The sequence below is a fragment of the Lagenorhynchus albirostris genome, chromosome 12, assembly GCF_949774975.1.
Source record: "Lagenorhynchus albirostris chromosome 12, mLagAlb1.1, whole genome shotgun sequence".
NCBI lineage: Eukaryota > Metazoa > Chordata > Mammalia > Artiodactyla > Delphinidae > Lagenorhynchus > Lagenorhynchus albirostris.
Genome location: NC_083106.1, coordinates 14,888,881 through 14,905,258, shown reverse-complemented (window position 1 = coordinate 14,905,258; position 16,378 = coordinate 14,888,881). Strand labels below are relative to the sequence as shown.

The 16,378-nt window shown below is 42.2% G+C and overlaps 1 protein-coding gene across 10 annotated transcripts in view; it reads left to right on the top strand.

The window, feature by feature from the left end:
- MTHFD1L (methylenetetrahydrofolate dehydrogenase (NADP+ dependent) 1 like) overlaps window positions 1–16,378 on the top strand; it is a 196,167-nt gene that overhangs the window by 59,421 nt on the left and 120,368 nt on the right. For 9 of the 10 annotated variants that reach the window (XM_060168048.1, XM_060168051.1, XM_060168054.1 and 6 more), the window contains 3 exons: window positions 573–675; window positions 9,331–9,407; window positions 15,536–15,676. In XM_060168048.1, the coding sequence (XP_060024031.1) occupies window positions 573–675; window positions 9,331–9,407; window positions 15,536–15,676 (321 nt within the window). Of the gene's footprint in view, window positions 1–572; window positions 676–9,330; window positions 9,408–15,535; window positions 15,677–16,378 lie in introns of those variants that run through there. The other variant, XM_060168058.1, reaches the window with a different exon arrangement.

Here is a 16,378-nt window from a genome sequence, read left to right as displayed (position 1 = left end):
AGTGAGAAGCCCACGCACTGCAACGAAGAGTAGCCCCCGCTCGTCACAACTAGAGAAAGCCTGCGCGTAGCAACGAAGACCCAACGCAGCCAAAAATAAATAAAATAAATAAAAGAGGAAATTGTTTAAAAAAAATTATTGGTATTTGTATCTGAAAAGAACAACTAGTGAACTGGAGCATCAGTTAGATGGAAGTTTTATGCCCCTTCTGTGCATGGCATGTGGTGACTACGTAGAGAGCCTTAGGCTATGACAGACAATACGGCACTTATTCTTTGTGTACTGTCACCTGTTATTCGAAGGGTGTATTTGTAATAATTATATTGTAATAATAATTATTACAAATACACCCTTCGAATAACAGGTGACAGTACACAAAGAATGTCTCCCATTTTAGGAGGTGTTTGGATCCATTCATTTATGAGTTGGACTAACCTACCATTTACTTGAAGTTCAGCTTAGTTTTTAAAAAGGCTTTACTAGTCATGGAGAAGGTAAAAGTAGAGGGATAATTTGGTTACGTCTTGCTTTTTATTCCTTCTAAAACATATTTTGTTCTCCTTAATCATTAGAAACTGGGAATAAATAAGACTGATCCGAGTGCTCTGACAGAAGAGGAAATGAGGAAATTTGCCCGTCTTGACATTGACCCCTCCACCATCACGTGGCAGAGAGGTAGGTGCTGGTGGCTAGATGGGGAGGGTGACATGTCTTCCAGTTGGAGCTCTGCATAAATGCACAATTGTATTTCTTGCCACTGTCTTCCTAGCTTGCGTTACATAATCCCTCCATTTATTTCCGTCACTTATTTTACCAGCCTCTTCTCTCATCCTTGCCTCCTATTTAGGAGAAAAAGCTGAACCCTTAGCTCATCCCATTCACCCCATCTCTTCCAGATTTCTGAGGAAAATTACTTTTCTCCTGTCTCATCTCTGGCCTCCTGTATTCTCTTTGGGGGTAAAAATGTCTGTGTCTCTCCCCTTAATTGTCCTGCTGCCCTCTCTACCCGCCATTCTGATTTCTTACTCTCTTCCTCACCACTAGCTCTAAGCAGCTTAGAAATTTGTATTTTCAGTGCAGAATCTTTTCTCTGAGTCTCTTGCTTCCAGCCACTTACTAGAATCCCCTTCAGCACTTCAAATGTGGGGCAGAGGGACGTCTGTCCTGACCTCCCTGTTTTCCTCTTGGCTGTGACACCCCTCACTTCTCCCGCACTGCCCTCCATAAGGGTGGGATAGTGGGGAAAAACACTAAATGTGGAGTCAGGAGCGATTCACATACCTGTTCTGGGCTGCGGTCTCTTGGAGATGGAAATGGAGGCGGTAATATATAATTACAGGCATGTGGTAATAGCACTTGATAAAACCTACCGAAGAGTTAGATGGTGTGTATTCCTTTTTGTTTTTTTTTTTTTCTTTTTTAGAGTTAAATCACAGCTGTTTTTACATTAGTACCAACTATGACAAGATGTTTTCCAACTTTTTTTTTGAATTTTTAAATTTTATTTTATTTTTTTATACAGTAGGTCCTTATTAGTCATCAATTTTATACACATCAGTGTATACATGTCAATCCCAATTGCCCAGTTCATCACACCACCCCCCCCACCACTGCTTTCCCCACTTGGTGTCCATACGTTTGTTCTCTACATTTGTGTCTCAATTTCTACCCTGCAAACCAGTTCATCTGTACCATTTTTCTAGGTTCCACATATACATGTTAATATACGATATTTGTTTTTCCCTTTCTGACTTACTTCACTCTGTATGAAAGTCTCTAGATCCATCCACGTCTCTATAAATGACCCAATTTCGTTCCTCTTTATGGCTGAGTAATATTCCATTGTATATATGTACCACATCTTCTTTATCCATTCGTCTGTCAGTGGGCATTTAGGTTGCTTCCATGACCTGGCTGTTGTAAATAGTGCTGCAATGAACATTAGGGTGCATGTGTCTTTTTGAATTATGGTTTTCTCTGTGTACATGCCCAGTACTGGGATTGCTGGGTCATATGGTAATTCAATTTTTAGTTTTTTAAGGAACCTCCATACTGTTTTCCATAGTGGCTGTATCAATTTACATTCCCACCAACAGTGCAAGAGGGTTCGCTTTTCTCCACACCCTCTCCAGCATTTGTTGTTTGTAGATTTTCTGATGATGCCCATTCTAACTGGTGTGAGGGGATACCTCATTGTAGTTTTGATTTGCATTTCTCTAATAATTAGTGATGTTGAGCAGCTTTTCATGTGCTTCTTGGCCATCTGTATGTCTTTGGAGAAATGTCTATTTAGGTCTTCTGCCCATTTTTGGATTGGGTTGTGTGTTTCTTTAATATTGAGCTGCATGAGCTGTTTATATATTTTGGAGATTAATCCTTTGTCCATTGATTCATTTGCAAATATTCTCTCCCATTCTGAGGGTTGTCTTTTCTTCTTGTTTATGGTTTCCTTTGCTGTGCAAAAGCTTTGAAGTTTCATTAGGTCCCATTTGTTTATTTTTGTTTTTATTTCCATTACTCTAGGAGGTGGATCAAAAAAGATCTTGCTGTGATTTATGTCAAAGAGTGTTCTTCCTATGTTTTCCTCTAAGAGGTGTATACTTTCAGGACTTACATTTAGGTCTCTAATCCATTTTGAGTTTATTTTTGTGTATGGTGTTAGGGAGTGTTCTAATTTCATTCTTTCACATGTAGCTGTCCAGTTTTCCCAGCATCACTTATTGAAGAGACTTTCTTTTCTCCATTGTATATCCTTGCCTCCTTTGTCATAGATTAGTTGACCATAGGTGCATGGGTTTCTCTCTGGGCTTTTATCTTGTTCCATTGATCTGTGTTTCTGTTTCTGTGCCAGTACCATATTGTCTTGATTACTGTAGCTTTGTAGTATAGTCTGAAATCAGCGAGTCTGATTCCTCCAGCTCTGTTTCTTTCCTTCAAGACTGCTTTGGCTATTCGGGGTCTTTTGTGTCTCCATACAAATTTTAAGATTTAAAAAAAAAAAAAAAAAAAATTTTAAGATTTTTTCTTCTAGTTCTGTAAAAAATGCCATTGGTAATTTGATAGGGATTGCATTGACTCTGTAAATTGCTTTGGGTAGTATAGTCATTTTCACAATATTGATTCTTCCAATCCAAGAACATGGTATATCTCTCCATCTGTTTGTGTCATCTTTAATTTCTTTCATCAGTGTCTTATAGTTTTCTGCATACAGGTCTATTGTCTCTCTAGGTAGGTTTTTTCCTAGGTATTTTATTCTTTTTGTTGCAATGGTAAATGGGAGTGTTTCCTTAATTTCTCTTTCAGATTTTTCATCATTAGTGTATAGGAATGCAAGAGATTTCTGTGCATTAATTTTGTATCCTGCAACTTTACCAAATTCATTGATTAGCTCTAATAGTTTTCTGATGCCATCTTTAGGATTCTCTATGTATAGTATCTTGTCACGTGCAAACAGTGACAGTTTTACTTCTTCTTTTCCAATTTGGATTCCTTTTATTTCTTTTTCTTCTCTGATTGCCATGGCTAGGACTTCCAAAACTATGTTGAATAATAGTGGTGAGAGTGGACATCCTTGTCTTGTTCCTGATCTTACAGGAGATGCTTTCGGTTTTTCACCATTGAGAATGACGTTTGCTGTGGGCTTGTCATATATGGCCTTTATTATGTTGAGGTAAGTTCACTTTGTGCCCACTTTCTGGAGAGTATTTATCATATGTGGGTGTTGAATTTTGTCAAAAGCTTTTTCTGCATCTATTGAGATGATCATATGCTTTTTATTCTTCAGTTTGTTAGTATGGTGTATCACATTGATTGATTTGTATATATTGAAGAATTCTTTTATCCCTGGGATAAACCCCACTTGATCATGGTGTATGATCCTTTTAACGTGTTGTTGGATTCTGTTTGCTAGTATTTTGTTGAGGATTTTTGCACCTATGTTCATCAGTGATATTGGTCTGTAATTTTCTGTTTTTGTAGTATCTTTTTCTGGTTTTGGTATCAGGGTGATGGTGACCTCATAGAATGAGTTTGGGAGTGTTCTTTCCTCTGCAATTTTTGGAAGAGTTTGAGAAGGATGGGTGTTTAGTTCTTCTCTAAATGTTTGATAGAATTCACCTGTGAAGCCATCTGGTCCTGGACTTTTGTTTGTTGGAAGATTTTTAATCACAGTTTCAATTTCATTACTTGAGATTGGTCTGTTCATATTTTCTATTTCTTCCTGGTTCAGTCTTGAGAGGTTATACCTTTCAAAGAATTTGTCCATTTCTTCTAGGTTGTCCATTTTATTGGCATAGAGTTGCTTGTAGCAGTCTCTTAGGATGCTTTGTATTTCTGCGGTGTCTTTGTAACTTCTTTTTCGTGTCTAATTTTATTGACTTGAGTCCTCTCCCTCTTTTTCTTGATGAGTCTGGTTAATGGTTTATTAATTTTGTTTATTTTCTCAAAGACCAGCTTTTAGTTTTATAGATCCTTGCTATTGTTTTCTTTGTTTCTATTTCATTTATTTCTGCTCTGATCTTTTTTTTTTTTTTGCGGTACGCGGGCCTCTCACTGTTGTGGCCTTTCCCGTTACGAAGCACAGGCTCCAGACGCGCAGGCTCAGCGGCCATGGCTCACGGGCCCAGCTGCTCCGCAGCATGTGGGATCTTCCTGGACTGGGGCATGAACCCGTGTCCCCTGCATCGGCAGGCGGACTCTCAACCACTGCGCCACCTGGGAAGCCCCCAACATCATTTTTAATTACCGATATGAATATGTTCAGCATTTTATTGGGAAGTCTACTACCTTTTTTTTTTTTGGCTGCATTGGGTCTTCATTGCTGTGCAGGGGCTTTCTCTAGTTGCGGCGAGCAGGGGCTACTGTTTGTTGCGGTTTCTTACGAGCTTGTAGTTGCGGTGGCTTCCCTTGTTGCGGAGCACGGGCTCTAGGCATGCCGGCTCAGTAGTTGTGGCTCATGGACAGTAGACCACAGGCTTAGTAGTTGCGGCGCACGGACTTCGTTGCTCCGCGTCATGTGGGATCTTCTCGGAGCAGGGCTCAAACCGGTGTCCCCTGCATTGGCAGGTGGACTCTTAACCACTGCGCCACCAGGGAAGTCCTAACTTTTTTTTTATAACTAGGATTAATTATTACTATTCCATTATATCTGAAATGCATAGGCAGCTTTTTCAAGGCATTTGTGAGTTTGTGTTACTCTTTAAAGCATTTTTGTGAACAAAAAATTAATGCAGGTGGAAATCGGTATTTTTTTTCAATTAATTTGTTTAATTTATTTATTTTTGTCTGCATTGGGTCTTCGTTGCTGCGCGCGGGCTTTCTCTAGTTGCAGCGAGCAGGGGCTACTCTTCATTGCGGTGTGTCGGCTTCTCATCGCGGTGGCTTCTCTTGTTGTGGAGCATGGGCTCTAGGCACGCAGGCTTCAGTAGTTGTGGCTCACAGTCTCTAGAGTGCAGGCTCAGTGGTTGTGGTGCACAGGCTTAGTTGCTCTGCGGCATGTGGGATATTCCTAGACCAGGGATCGAACCCGTGTCCCCTGCATTGGCAGGCAGATTCTTAACCACTGCACCACCAGGGAAGCCCTGGAAATCAGTGTATTTTAAACCTAGCATGGGGATATGCTAAAAAAGAAATTTTTACACAAGGGGCGTTCTTCCGCATCTGCATTGTGGCTCCACCTGAGGCAGCCACCAGAAATGGGGCCACCCATTCCTAAGTGGGTCTTAGAAAAAGAAAGGCTACACAATCCCTCATATGTACCCAGGGCCACCTTGCAGATTGCTTTCTCCCCAAGAAGCATGAAAGGACTGAAGCATACCATCGTTGCAAATCACTTTTAATGTGAGTGATAACGTTAAAAAATTACTCCAGATAAATACTAGAATTGTATTATTGTTTAGGGCACTAAAGTGCCAATTATCGCTATAGACAAGCCACCTAGGTCAGAGGAGTTTGGAATGACGTTTGATAGCTAGTTTGGCTCTTATTCCCATGAATTAATATAAGAAATAGGACTCTCCGTCAAATAGATTGAGGTCATTTAATAGTAAGGTTTTGGGGCTTCCCTGGTGGCGCTGTGGTTGGGAGTCCGCCTGCCGATGCAGGGGACACGGGTTCGTGCCCCGGTCCGGGAGGATCCCACATGCCGCGGAGCGGCTGGGCCCGTGAGCCATGGCCGGTGAGCCTGCGTGTCCGGAGCCTGTGCTCCGCGGCGGGAGAGGCCACAGCAGTGAGAGGCCCGCGTACCGCAAAAAAAAAAAATAAAAATAAATAAAAAGTAAGGTTTCTTTGTTGTTGTTCTTTTTTTTTAAAGACAATATTGGCTTAGAGCTAGAAAGAGTATGGCCTTTGGGTGAGATTAGATGCTTTTATAATTTGATAACTGCAGAGGGGACACTCAGTGACCACATGGGGCTAAAAAACTCTTCTGAGACCATAGATGTCGCATATTGAATGCTCGCCTCTTCCCTTTTATCCTTTGTAAGAAATTTAACTCGTGGTTGTTTTCTCCTATGCTTCCCGTCACTAGCTTGAAGGCCTCATAAGTGTGTAGTAACAGGGTGGAACTGGGAGCCGATAGACTATTCCAGAAACACATAGTATAAGCAGAAGAAACAGTGGACATCAAGTCATTTTATTGTTCCTCGAAGGATGTGAACCCTCCTTTTCTGAGTATCAGAACCCCTGGGGCCTCACAGGCCGTTAGACCGAAGACCAAGAAGCCTCAGTCTCCAGGGAACTGACATCCAGTTACGGGTTCCCAGCAGTCCCCTACAGCCTTGCAGGGAATCAGTACACTTCTGCCAAAGCCAAAGTAGTGGGCCTAGCCTCGATGTCCTACCCTGTATTTCCCGGTCCCTGAGCTGGTGCTGGTTGTTTTAATAAGCCACTAGGAACACGCTGGATGCTCCTCAAAACAGAGCGGTGTAGTCCTAAAGGGACCGTCTAGGGCAAAGAGTGAAAATCCAGATCTCTCCCCTCTGCAGGGTCCCCCCTCCACGCCTACCTGCAGTCTCCATCTCTCCCCTTGCCAGTGAGTGCCTTCCATCAGAGAATGAGGTCTTGTCCATCTTTGTATCCCTGTACAGCTCTCACAGGACCTGCCACAAAATTGGCCCTCAGTAAATAGCCCTGAACTGAACAAGTATGTTTCTCATTCCATCTTCACCTCTACCACTTAGAGGGCAGGAATTCCGTATACTAACTTAGCGTTACTTTCTGTTATCCATCTTTCTTGTGTATCAGAATTTAATCTTCACATTTCTTTTATGTATCTCTGTCATTTCACACGTCTTTCCGTGGACATCAAAAGCCTGGTGAGACACCCTGTTCTGCCAGGGCTGAGCTAATAAACGCACAGGTGGCCTCCTGACGCCGCTGATTGTAGTGGATCTTACTAAGTTTTTTTTTGGGGGGGGGCGGTTCTTGTTTTGTTTTCTTCGCTAAATAAAAACCAGCTGAAATACCAATAAAAAGATCACATTAAGATTGTGTATACTACACATGAGAGTAGGAATTATTTTTACTTTATATGATTCTGCACCATTGGTCTTGGGAATAAAGTGCTAGCTAGTGATAATAGTGAGAGGCATTCCTTTCTCTGTATGCCCTCTGCTTATGCCTTAAAGTCATAGAGAGGTTTCTGTGTGCTTGAGGAGGGTTGCCTGGGTGCCCGTATGAATGTGCGGTAATATGAACGTATATATGTATGTGTGAGAAAGGAGAGGGTCTGTTTGTTTTTGATTTTGGGAGTTTTCTTTGGCTGCGTTGGGTCTTCGTTGCTGTGTGTGGGCTTTCTCTAGTTGCGGCGCGCAGGCTTCTCATTGCGGTGGCTTCTCTTGTTGTGGAGCACGGGCTCTAGGCGCACGGGCTTCAGTAGTTGTGGCATGTGGGCTCAGTAGTTGTGTCGGCCCCCGGGCTTAGTTGCTCCGCGGCATGTGGGATCTTCCCAGACCAGGGATCGAACCCGTGTCCCCTACATTGGCAGGCAGATTCTTAACCACTGCGCCCCCAGGGAAGTCCCGAGAGGAGAGTACTGTATGTAGAGAAAGAGGCCGGCGGCGAGTCAGGGAGCAGCAGAGGCGGGCGAGGCTGGCAGGTCTGTCCGTGCCTTGTGTGTGGAAGAAAACGTTCACAATTTGATCCTACAGATGCTTGTAGTCCCCAAATACACAATTCCCGCCACCGTTTTGGTCAGAGCCATGTTAAACATTTAGTAAATTGGATCTAAGTTGTCAATGTGGACAGCTTGCTGTTTGATGCAGTATAAATTATTAGTGAAGTCTGTGTCCTTCTGGCTTTACTTTCTGGCGTTGTAGATTTGGTTTTCACAAACAAAATGTAAATCGGTGCAATTCATACAGGCCAGTGAAAAGAGTAAAGAGAATTGATACTTACTCGAATCATCATTGACTTCTCCCCCCACATATACTACTTTATTTATTTGGGGGTTTTTTATATGGTAAAATATACATAGCGTATCATCTGAATCATTCATAAGTGTGCAATTCATGGCATTAAATATATGCCACGAATGGCATATAGGCCAAGGCTTGGGATGGTTACACCATCACCACTAACTACACCCCAAACCTTTTCATTATCCTCAACCCTCCCTCAATAATAAGTCCTCACGTCCCCTCAGCCCCTGGTAGTCACCATTCTACTCTCTGTCTCTATAAATTTGCCTATTCTAAGAACCCCATACGAGTGGAATCATACCGTATCTGGTTTATTTCATCATGCATAATGTTTTCAACGTCCGTCCATGTTGTATCATAATATATCAAACGTTCACTCATTTTATGACTGTATAACATTCCATTGTATGTCTATACCACATTTTGTTTATCTGTTCATTTGTCAGCAGACACTTTGCTGTTTCCACCTCTTGGCTGTTGTGAATAATGCTGCTATGATCGTGGGTATGCAATAGCTGCTTCCAGTTCTGTTGGATATATACCTGGAAGTGGTGGGTCAGATGTTCGTTCAATGTTTAACCTTCAGAGAGACTTAATTGGCTTCTTCTTGTGCCTCAGGTTTCAGTGTAAAAAGGACACTCCTTCAGAAATGCTTTTCCTTACTGCCTGTTCAAAACGGCACCCCACCCCAGACCCCTTCCCGACACACGCCGTCATATCCCCTCCTTGGTTTCCTAGCTGGGTGATCCCTAGTTTATTTGACCCCTTTCTGTGATCCTCCCACGGGCTCATCAGCTCAGGGAAGCCAAACCTTAGCTCTTGCTCTCTGCTGCCTCTGCAACACCCAGAATAATGCCAGACACACTGGGCAGCCAGTCCCTGCTCGTTGATGCTCTGTTCTCTTCTCTTCCAGTCGTGGATACAAATGACCGATTTCTACGAAAAATAACCATCGGGCAGGGAAACACAGAGAAGGGCTTTTCTCGGCAGGTAGGTGGTGTTTTCTCCAGGGAGGACTCTGCTCTTGCACTTAAAGCGGCCCAGAAGCTGGTTCTCCACATTTCTCTTCTTGTTCTTCCACCCACAGTAACCAGTGGGCCCCTGATGAGTCAAGGTATTTCTTCCAGTCCCTCAGCAGGACTGGGAAATCATCGGGAGACAGAAAGTCTCCAATATTATTTTGCCATCCTTTTTCTGTGTGATTTTAGTTGTGTTTCTGGTAAGAGCCATTCAGGGTATCCCTTGAACATACGTTCTAACGTATTTTATACGTTAGATATAAAATAGTATGAACCCACCCAGTTCGTACTATATCTGCATAACAACTGAAAAATGAAAATCTCAGACACATTACTCACGTTTCATAAACCAAAGAATAAACACCCAGTTATTTGGCTTACTAGCCTGAGAAGTTGTTGAGGATAATGTCTTATTACCCAAATCCAGAAAATGTAGAAGATAGATTATGATGTCCACCTTCATCTTAATAGGTCTCCAGGATGGGGTGATGGTGCTTAGTGAATATAAATTCATTCTATGATTTTTCAGCCAGGCCTAGCAGGCCTCTAAATTATTATTTTTTTAGTAAACTTTATAGCTTAAGACACTTTTAGATTTATGGCCTTTACATTGTTAAGTTTTTATTAACCTAAAAAGAATCACTCTTACTATAGTATTCAGTCCTCATACCAAATAGACTTTTGGATCTTTTGAAATATTTGAATTAAAAAGTGAACCTGAACAACAAGGTCCTACGTTATAGCACAGGGAACTATATTCAATACCCTGTGAGAAACCATAATGGAAAAGAATATAAAAAAGAATGTGTGTGTGTGTGTGTGTGTGTGTGTGTGTGTGTGTGTGTGTGTGTGTGTGTATAAAACTGAATCACTTTGCTGTACAGCAGAAATTAACACAACATTGTAAATCAACTATACTTCAACTTAAAAAAATTAAATTTTAAAAAGTGAATATGGGGATTGAATCGAGAAGACAAGCTAAGCCCCTATTCCATCCCTCCTCCAAATCCTGAAACTTGCACACACAGACAGATTTCAAATAGTCAGTATCCTTGCTAGAAAACTGGAGTCATGGCCATACTCTTTGGGGAAGCTTCTGAAAGATAGGAAGATGGAATTGGATGGGTGGAGAAAAGCACAAACCAAAATATGGTGGAAGTATTGGAGGGGGTCGCTAAATTCAAAGGCATTAGATACCCTACTTCTCAGATACAGGAGAGGGATGGGGACAGCTCCCAAAAAAACTGGTGCACAGGCACCTTCCTGGGACACCTGTGTTGAGACACAGCCAGTGGTACATTGGTCTCAGCGTTGGGGCCCAGCCGTGGGGGGCGGCTCACATCAAAGTCACAGATTCGCTTGTGTACCGTGCTTCCTGGCTGGCAGTGAAAAGCATCTGGTGCAAGGAAAAGCAGTATATTGTGACACTTAGGAGAGGGCAGCCTTTTGTCATTTGCACAGTGGGCAACCTCAGGACTAATCCTGTGAGAGACTGCAGGACGGGAAGCCAAGGAGCAGCATGTCCTATGTCCTACTCTCTTGAATGTCTAGAGACAGGGTGAGATTGTCAGAAATCAGGTCCCCAGACAAGGAAAAGGGAGCATCAAAGCCAGGAATCGTCTGTATTAAAGGAAAACGCATATCATGAACATGGACACCAGACGCAGTAAAGAGAAGCTTAGATGCCCTAGACAAGATTGCAGATCAGATGGTGGCGGGGTTGGGGGGGACTTTGAAGAGATTACCATCAGTATTCTCAGATGCTTAAGGGAACTGTCCTACAAGGATTGAGAATTAGCTGTTGTGGAAAAAAAAATGGGTTAAAATCTTGGAAATAAAACTGTAGTGTCAAAGTAAAAATCCAGTTAGTAGATTGAATAAGAATAGGGTTATCTGAATGAGAGAGGAAAGTTCAATCTAAGAAACTCTCTCAGAACATACTACCAAAAGGAAAACCATAGAAAATATAAAGGAAAAATCAAGAGACATACGAGACACACCGAGAAGTTCTAATACTCATCTCAAGTTACCGGTGAAAGTAACAGAGAATGTAGGGAAGAATGTATTTGAGGAAATAATAAAAAGGGAATTTATTGACTTTAAGGAAAATTTAGAATTTTCATATTAAAAGACTTAACAAGTGCTGAGCGGCATAAATGAAGTAGACTTACACCCAGACACATAATGTTGAAATTTCACAACACTAAGGGTAAAAAAAAAATTCCAAAGAGCTGCCAGAGAGGAAAAAAGTCTTGATGAGTCACAAAGGAGTAAGATTCAGATTGTCATCAGACTTCTCATTGACAGCACTGAATGCAAGGTGACACTGGGAAAACCGATTTGGAGTTCTGAAGGAACAGGATTTTCAATCTAGAATCCTTGAGTAGAAAGAAAAAAAAATTTGGAACAGAAAATACAAAATAAGCTGGCATAAGTCAAACACAGTAGTTTGGCCTAGTAGAATTGGCACTGACATAAAAAGCAGAAACTCTAACGAATAGATAATTTTGACATAAATAAAAATTAAAATCTTCCATATGGAAAAATGATTTACAAAATCAGTAAAAGACCAGTAAGAGTCTGGGAGAGGTTATTCGCAGTATAAATATAACAACGGGTTAAAGTGCCAAGCATAAAAAGAATTTCCATAAATTAATACCTCAAATACTGCTCTCAGTAAGGCCTTCACTGGTCACGTTCTTTAAAACTGCACCTGCCTGTCCCCAAGCTCCCTCTTTCTTTCCCTGCTATCCTTACTTATTTTTTTATTTTCTGCCTCCCCCCACTAAGATGTGAGTTTCATAAGGGCAGGGGTTTTGGTATGTTTTGTTCACTGCTGTATTCTCAGTGCATAGGACTTTGTTACATAGGAGTAGTAGGTGTTCAATAAATCTATACTAAAGAAATGAATAGGATAAGTAGAAGATAATAAGACTTATCTATGAGCTCATTAAAACATAAATAAATTAATATTAAACGTTAGTGAGGATGCAAAGACATAGAGACTTTTATACAGTATTAGTGAGAATATAAATTGTAAAGCCTTTTGGATGATAGTTTGTCAGTATTTAAAATTTGAAATGTCAGAACAGTTCTAACTTCAGGACTACAGATTTTTCTTAAAAAGAGGGGAATATTTACTCAGGTATAAAAAGAAATCTATAATATAGGATACTAATTGCAGCATTTTTTGTAATGGTGAACATTGGAAGCAATCCAGTGTTCATCGTTAGGGGTGATTACATATATTTGGTGTATCCTTTTGCACAACAGAAACAGGTAGCCGTTGAAAATGATAAAGTGTATATTGGGGGAGTGACATGGAGCTCTCATACAGATTGTGAAATTGAAGGTTTGTCCATACAAACGTATGGACACCAAGGGGGGAAAGTGGTGGTGGTGGGGGGGTGATGGGATGAACTGGGAGATTGGGATTGACATGTATACACTGATATGTATAAAATAGATAACTAATAAGAACCTGCTGTATAAAAAAATAAAATAAAATTCAAAAAAATAATAAAATCAAATCTTGGAAAAGAAAAAAAACACACGTTAAAAGAATTTGGACTAAAATGAATATAGCGTAATCCAGTTTATGTTAAGAAAAAGCCAGCATACATGTTTATATGTGTAAAAACACATAACATGGAAGCTGGAAAGCTGTTCACTTTCTGAAATCAGTGACTTCTGATTTCAGAAGAGGAATAGTAAGGAAATTCCTTCACATTTTCTCTGCATATTTTTGTACTCTATCTTGGCACTAGAGAGATGCAGGATTAACAATTGCTGTGATCTGAATGCCTATTTTGTGCCTTTTATTGGTAGGCCCATTACATACGTGAGCACATTTAGTTTGTAAATCTGGTTTGCAAATGAGAAAAGTTGCCATATTGTGTTAAGTGACTTGTCCAAGGTTATGTTCTATATTGCTTTATGCATACATATTGTTAAGTAAGAAGGGATTATATCTAAGAGGTTTACCTGCTTTTTTTAACCTTAAAACTATTGAGAACATCTTTTTACGTCAGTAAATGTCGATCTATATCATCTTTTTTGGCTTGTGAGACCACACAGCTTGTGGGATCTTAGTTCCCCAACCAGGAATCGAACCCGGGCCCTTGGCAGTGAAAGTACGGAGTCCAAATCACTTTACCGCCAGGGAATTCCCTATATCATCATTTTTTTAATGCCTATATGATACCACATCTTGTAGATGTACCATAATAGATACAACCATTTCTCTGTTAATGGACACTTAGGGTGTTTGCAGTGTTGGGCTATCATAAATAAGCTGTAACATACACATGATAAACAGATCCACACTTGCAGAGTCAAAGGGGATTCACATCCTTGTCAACATGGCTTTTTGTCTTTTGTCTAAATCTGTGATAAACAATAAGAATAATCTCATCTACACCTTTATGTGATTTAGAAATATTTTATTTGCAAAACAAAAGTGAGCAGCCCTCTATTAGCTGTACCATTCAGGCACAAAATGAGTAACTATATTTATATTGATCCTTGTTTCATTTTGATGTTGCTAGAGATGCAAACTTTTGAAATTGTAACGATTACAAATGAAGAACTTATGGGTGTTATACATTCCACTTATCACTTACACAGTTAATTTTTTTTTTTTTTCCGGTACGCGGGCCTCTCACTGTTGTGGCCTCTCCCATTGCGGAGCACAGGCTCCGGACGCGCAGGCTCAGCAGCCATGGCTCACGGGCCCAGCCGCTCCGCAGCATGTGGGATCTTCCCGGACCGGGGCATGGACCCGTGTCCCCTGCATCGGCAGGCGGACTCTCAACCACTGTGCCACCGGAGAAGCCCACACAGTTAATATTTTAAGAATATTTCTAGCCTCAGGTTTTGTGCAGAAAGTCTCATCACTTTTAGTTACTTTTCATATGTACTGTTTTTAATGGAATGGTGGTGTAGAAAACCCTAAATTTCATACAATGAAAAACCACTGAGATTTGGAATGGGTTATATTGAGAATGTAATAGTTGAGTATAGGTGCATTTGCCTTTCAGGTAATGTGTTTTCAGTAAATGAGTGACTACTGAAATCTCAACCAGGAAGTAGCCAGAAAGCTCCTTCTTTCCTTCACTTCCTTTCTTGTGGGTGCCGGAAATGGACAATAAAATATCTCCTGAGGTGATCCCTCCAGGGCACAGCCATTTCCTATGTAAGACTGAACTTGTCTGGCTCACATGCCCCTTGGGAAGGAGTGTAATGAAGCGGTTTTGTCCGGTGGCTGAATTCGGAGGGGGAGGATATGCGGGGTCCTTGTGTCTCTTTTGGTTCCTGTTGGATTGTGTCCAGCTTGGAATCAGAGCCAGGAGCGGGAATAGGAAGGCCAGGGACATTTCTCAGGAAGTAGACGCACTCCAGCATTCATGGCTAGACAATTCATGATCTGACGTGGCCAAGCCTCCGTGGACAGCTCAGAACTGATTCCATGTCACCTTGTGACTGGGGGGATGACAGAAGTCAAGGGTCTCCTCACCGCTGTGCTGAGCTCTAAGTCTGGGAGACTGGCCTCAGAACCCTCTTTTTTCGCGATCTGCTGCTTACCTCTTCGCTGGGCAGACACGTGCATCCCCCTTGACACACGTAAATAACAGCATGGGTAGGCAGCAGACTCTTCCTTTATTTTGCTGATACGCATTGAGTGCCTCCCGCATTTCACACTCAGGCCTCCAAGCTGGGGACTCAGGAGCAGTCCCTCCCCAAATGGTCCCTGCCTTCGTGGCACTTACAGTCCACTGGTGGAGCCGTGCGTCCATCACGTCATCACATTAATAATTCCGAGGCTGAAACGTGCTACAGAAGCAAATCTCATAGCGCCGTGAGCTGCCGTAATGGGGGGCCCAGCCAGGCCGTGCTCAGCACAGCAAATGGAGGAAGGCGTGGCCTCCCTAGGGAGCACCGATCCCAGGACCGGGCATGTGCTGGAAACTTGTGCCTCTGAGAACGGCCCATCGAGGGTTAAACCCTGGGCCTGCAGGAATTGCTGCAATACAGATCCCCATGGAAATGGCCATCCAGGTGGAGCTGCAGCTGACCAGTACCTTGGCTTTGCCTTTTCAGGCGCAGTTTGACATCGCCGTGGCCAGTGAGGTCATGGCAGTGCTGGCTCTGACTGACAGCCTCACGGACATGAAGGAGCGGCTGGGCAGAATGGTGGTGGCCAGTGACAGAAACGGGCAGCCCGTGACGACAGGTGATTTGGTACGTCCATCTCAGAAGCTCCAGAGAGCTCGCTGCCCCTGTTCTTTTGTGATCAGGAGGTTTTCTTCCTCTTACATCACTGGGTAATGGGAATTCAGAGAATTTCTGCACACGTTTTCCTGCTCACCATCCCGTTTGTCTTACAACGTCATCATGTTCTCACAGGCATTTATAACATGCTTGTGCCTGACTGCAACCAAAGCCTATGCAACCTATTTCGTGAGCTTTTCACCATCCTTTCCAATCGTGATCTCTGCTCTGCCTGGGGTGCGGTCATCCTCCTGCAGCCTGTGGCTTTTTTAAAAAAGTGTGATCTATGCTGGCTTTAAATTGAGGGCAAATCACCTTTCCAAGGAATAAGAAGTGACTCCACCTTCATGGAAGGAAGGTTAAGTTAAAAATGGCACATTTTTGGCTCCAGCCTGCTCCCTGGGCACCCTGGCTTGTTTAAATTTGTGCCTTCGACTTGTGTTTCACATGATAAAAACAGAGCTCCGCCTTAATCATTCTTACTCATGTAGCTTTCTGTTGCGTGGAATGATGCTTCTTACAGAGCTTTCATGGCACACCACCACCTTCCTTAGTGCTTTTTGTAATTTGGCATGCTAATCTTTTTTCCTTTTTTTTTTCTTTGCGGTACGCGGGCCTCTCACTGTTGTGGCCTCTCCCGTTACGGAGCACAGGCTCCGGACGCGCAGGCGC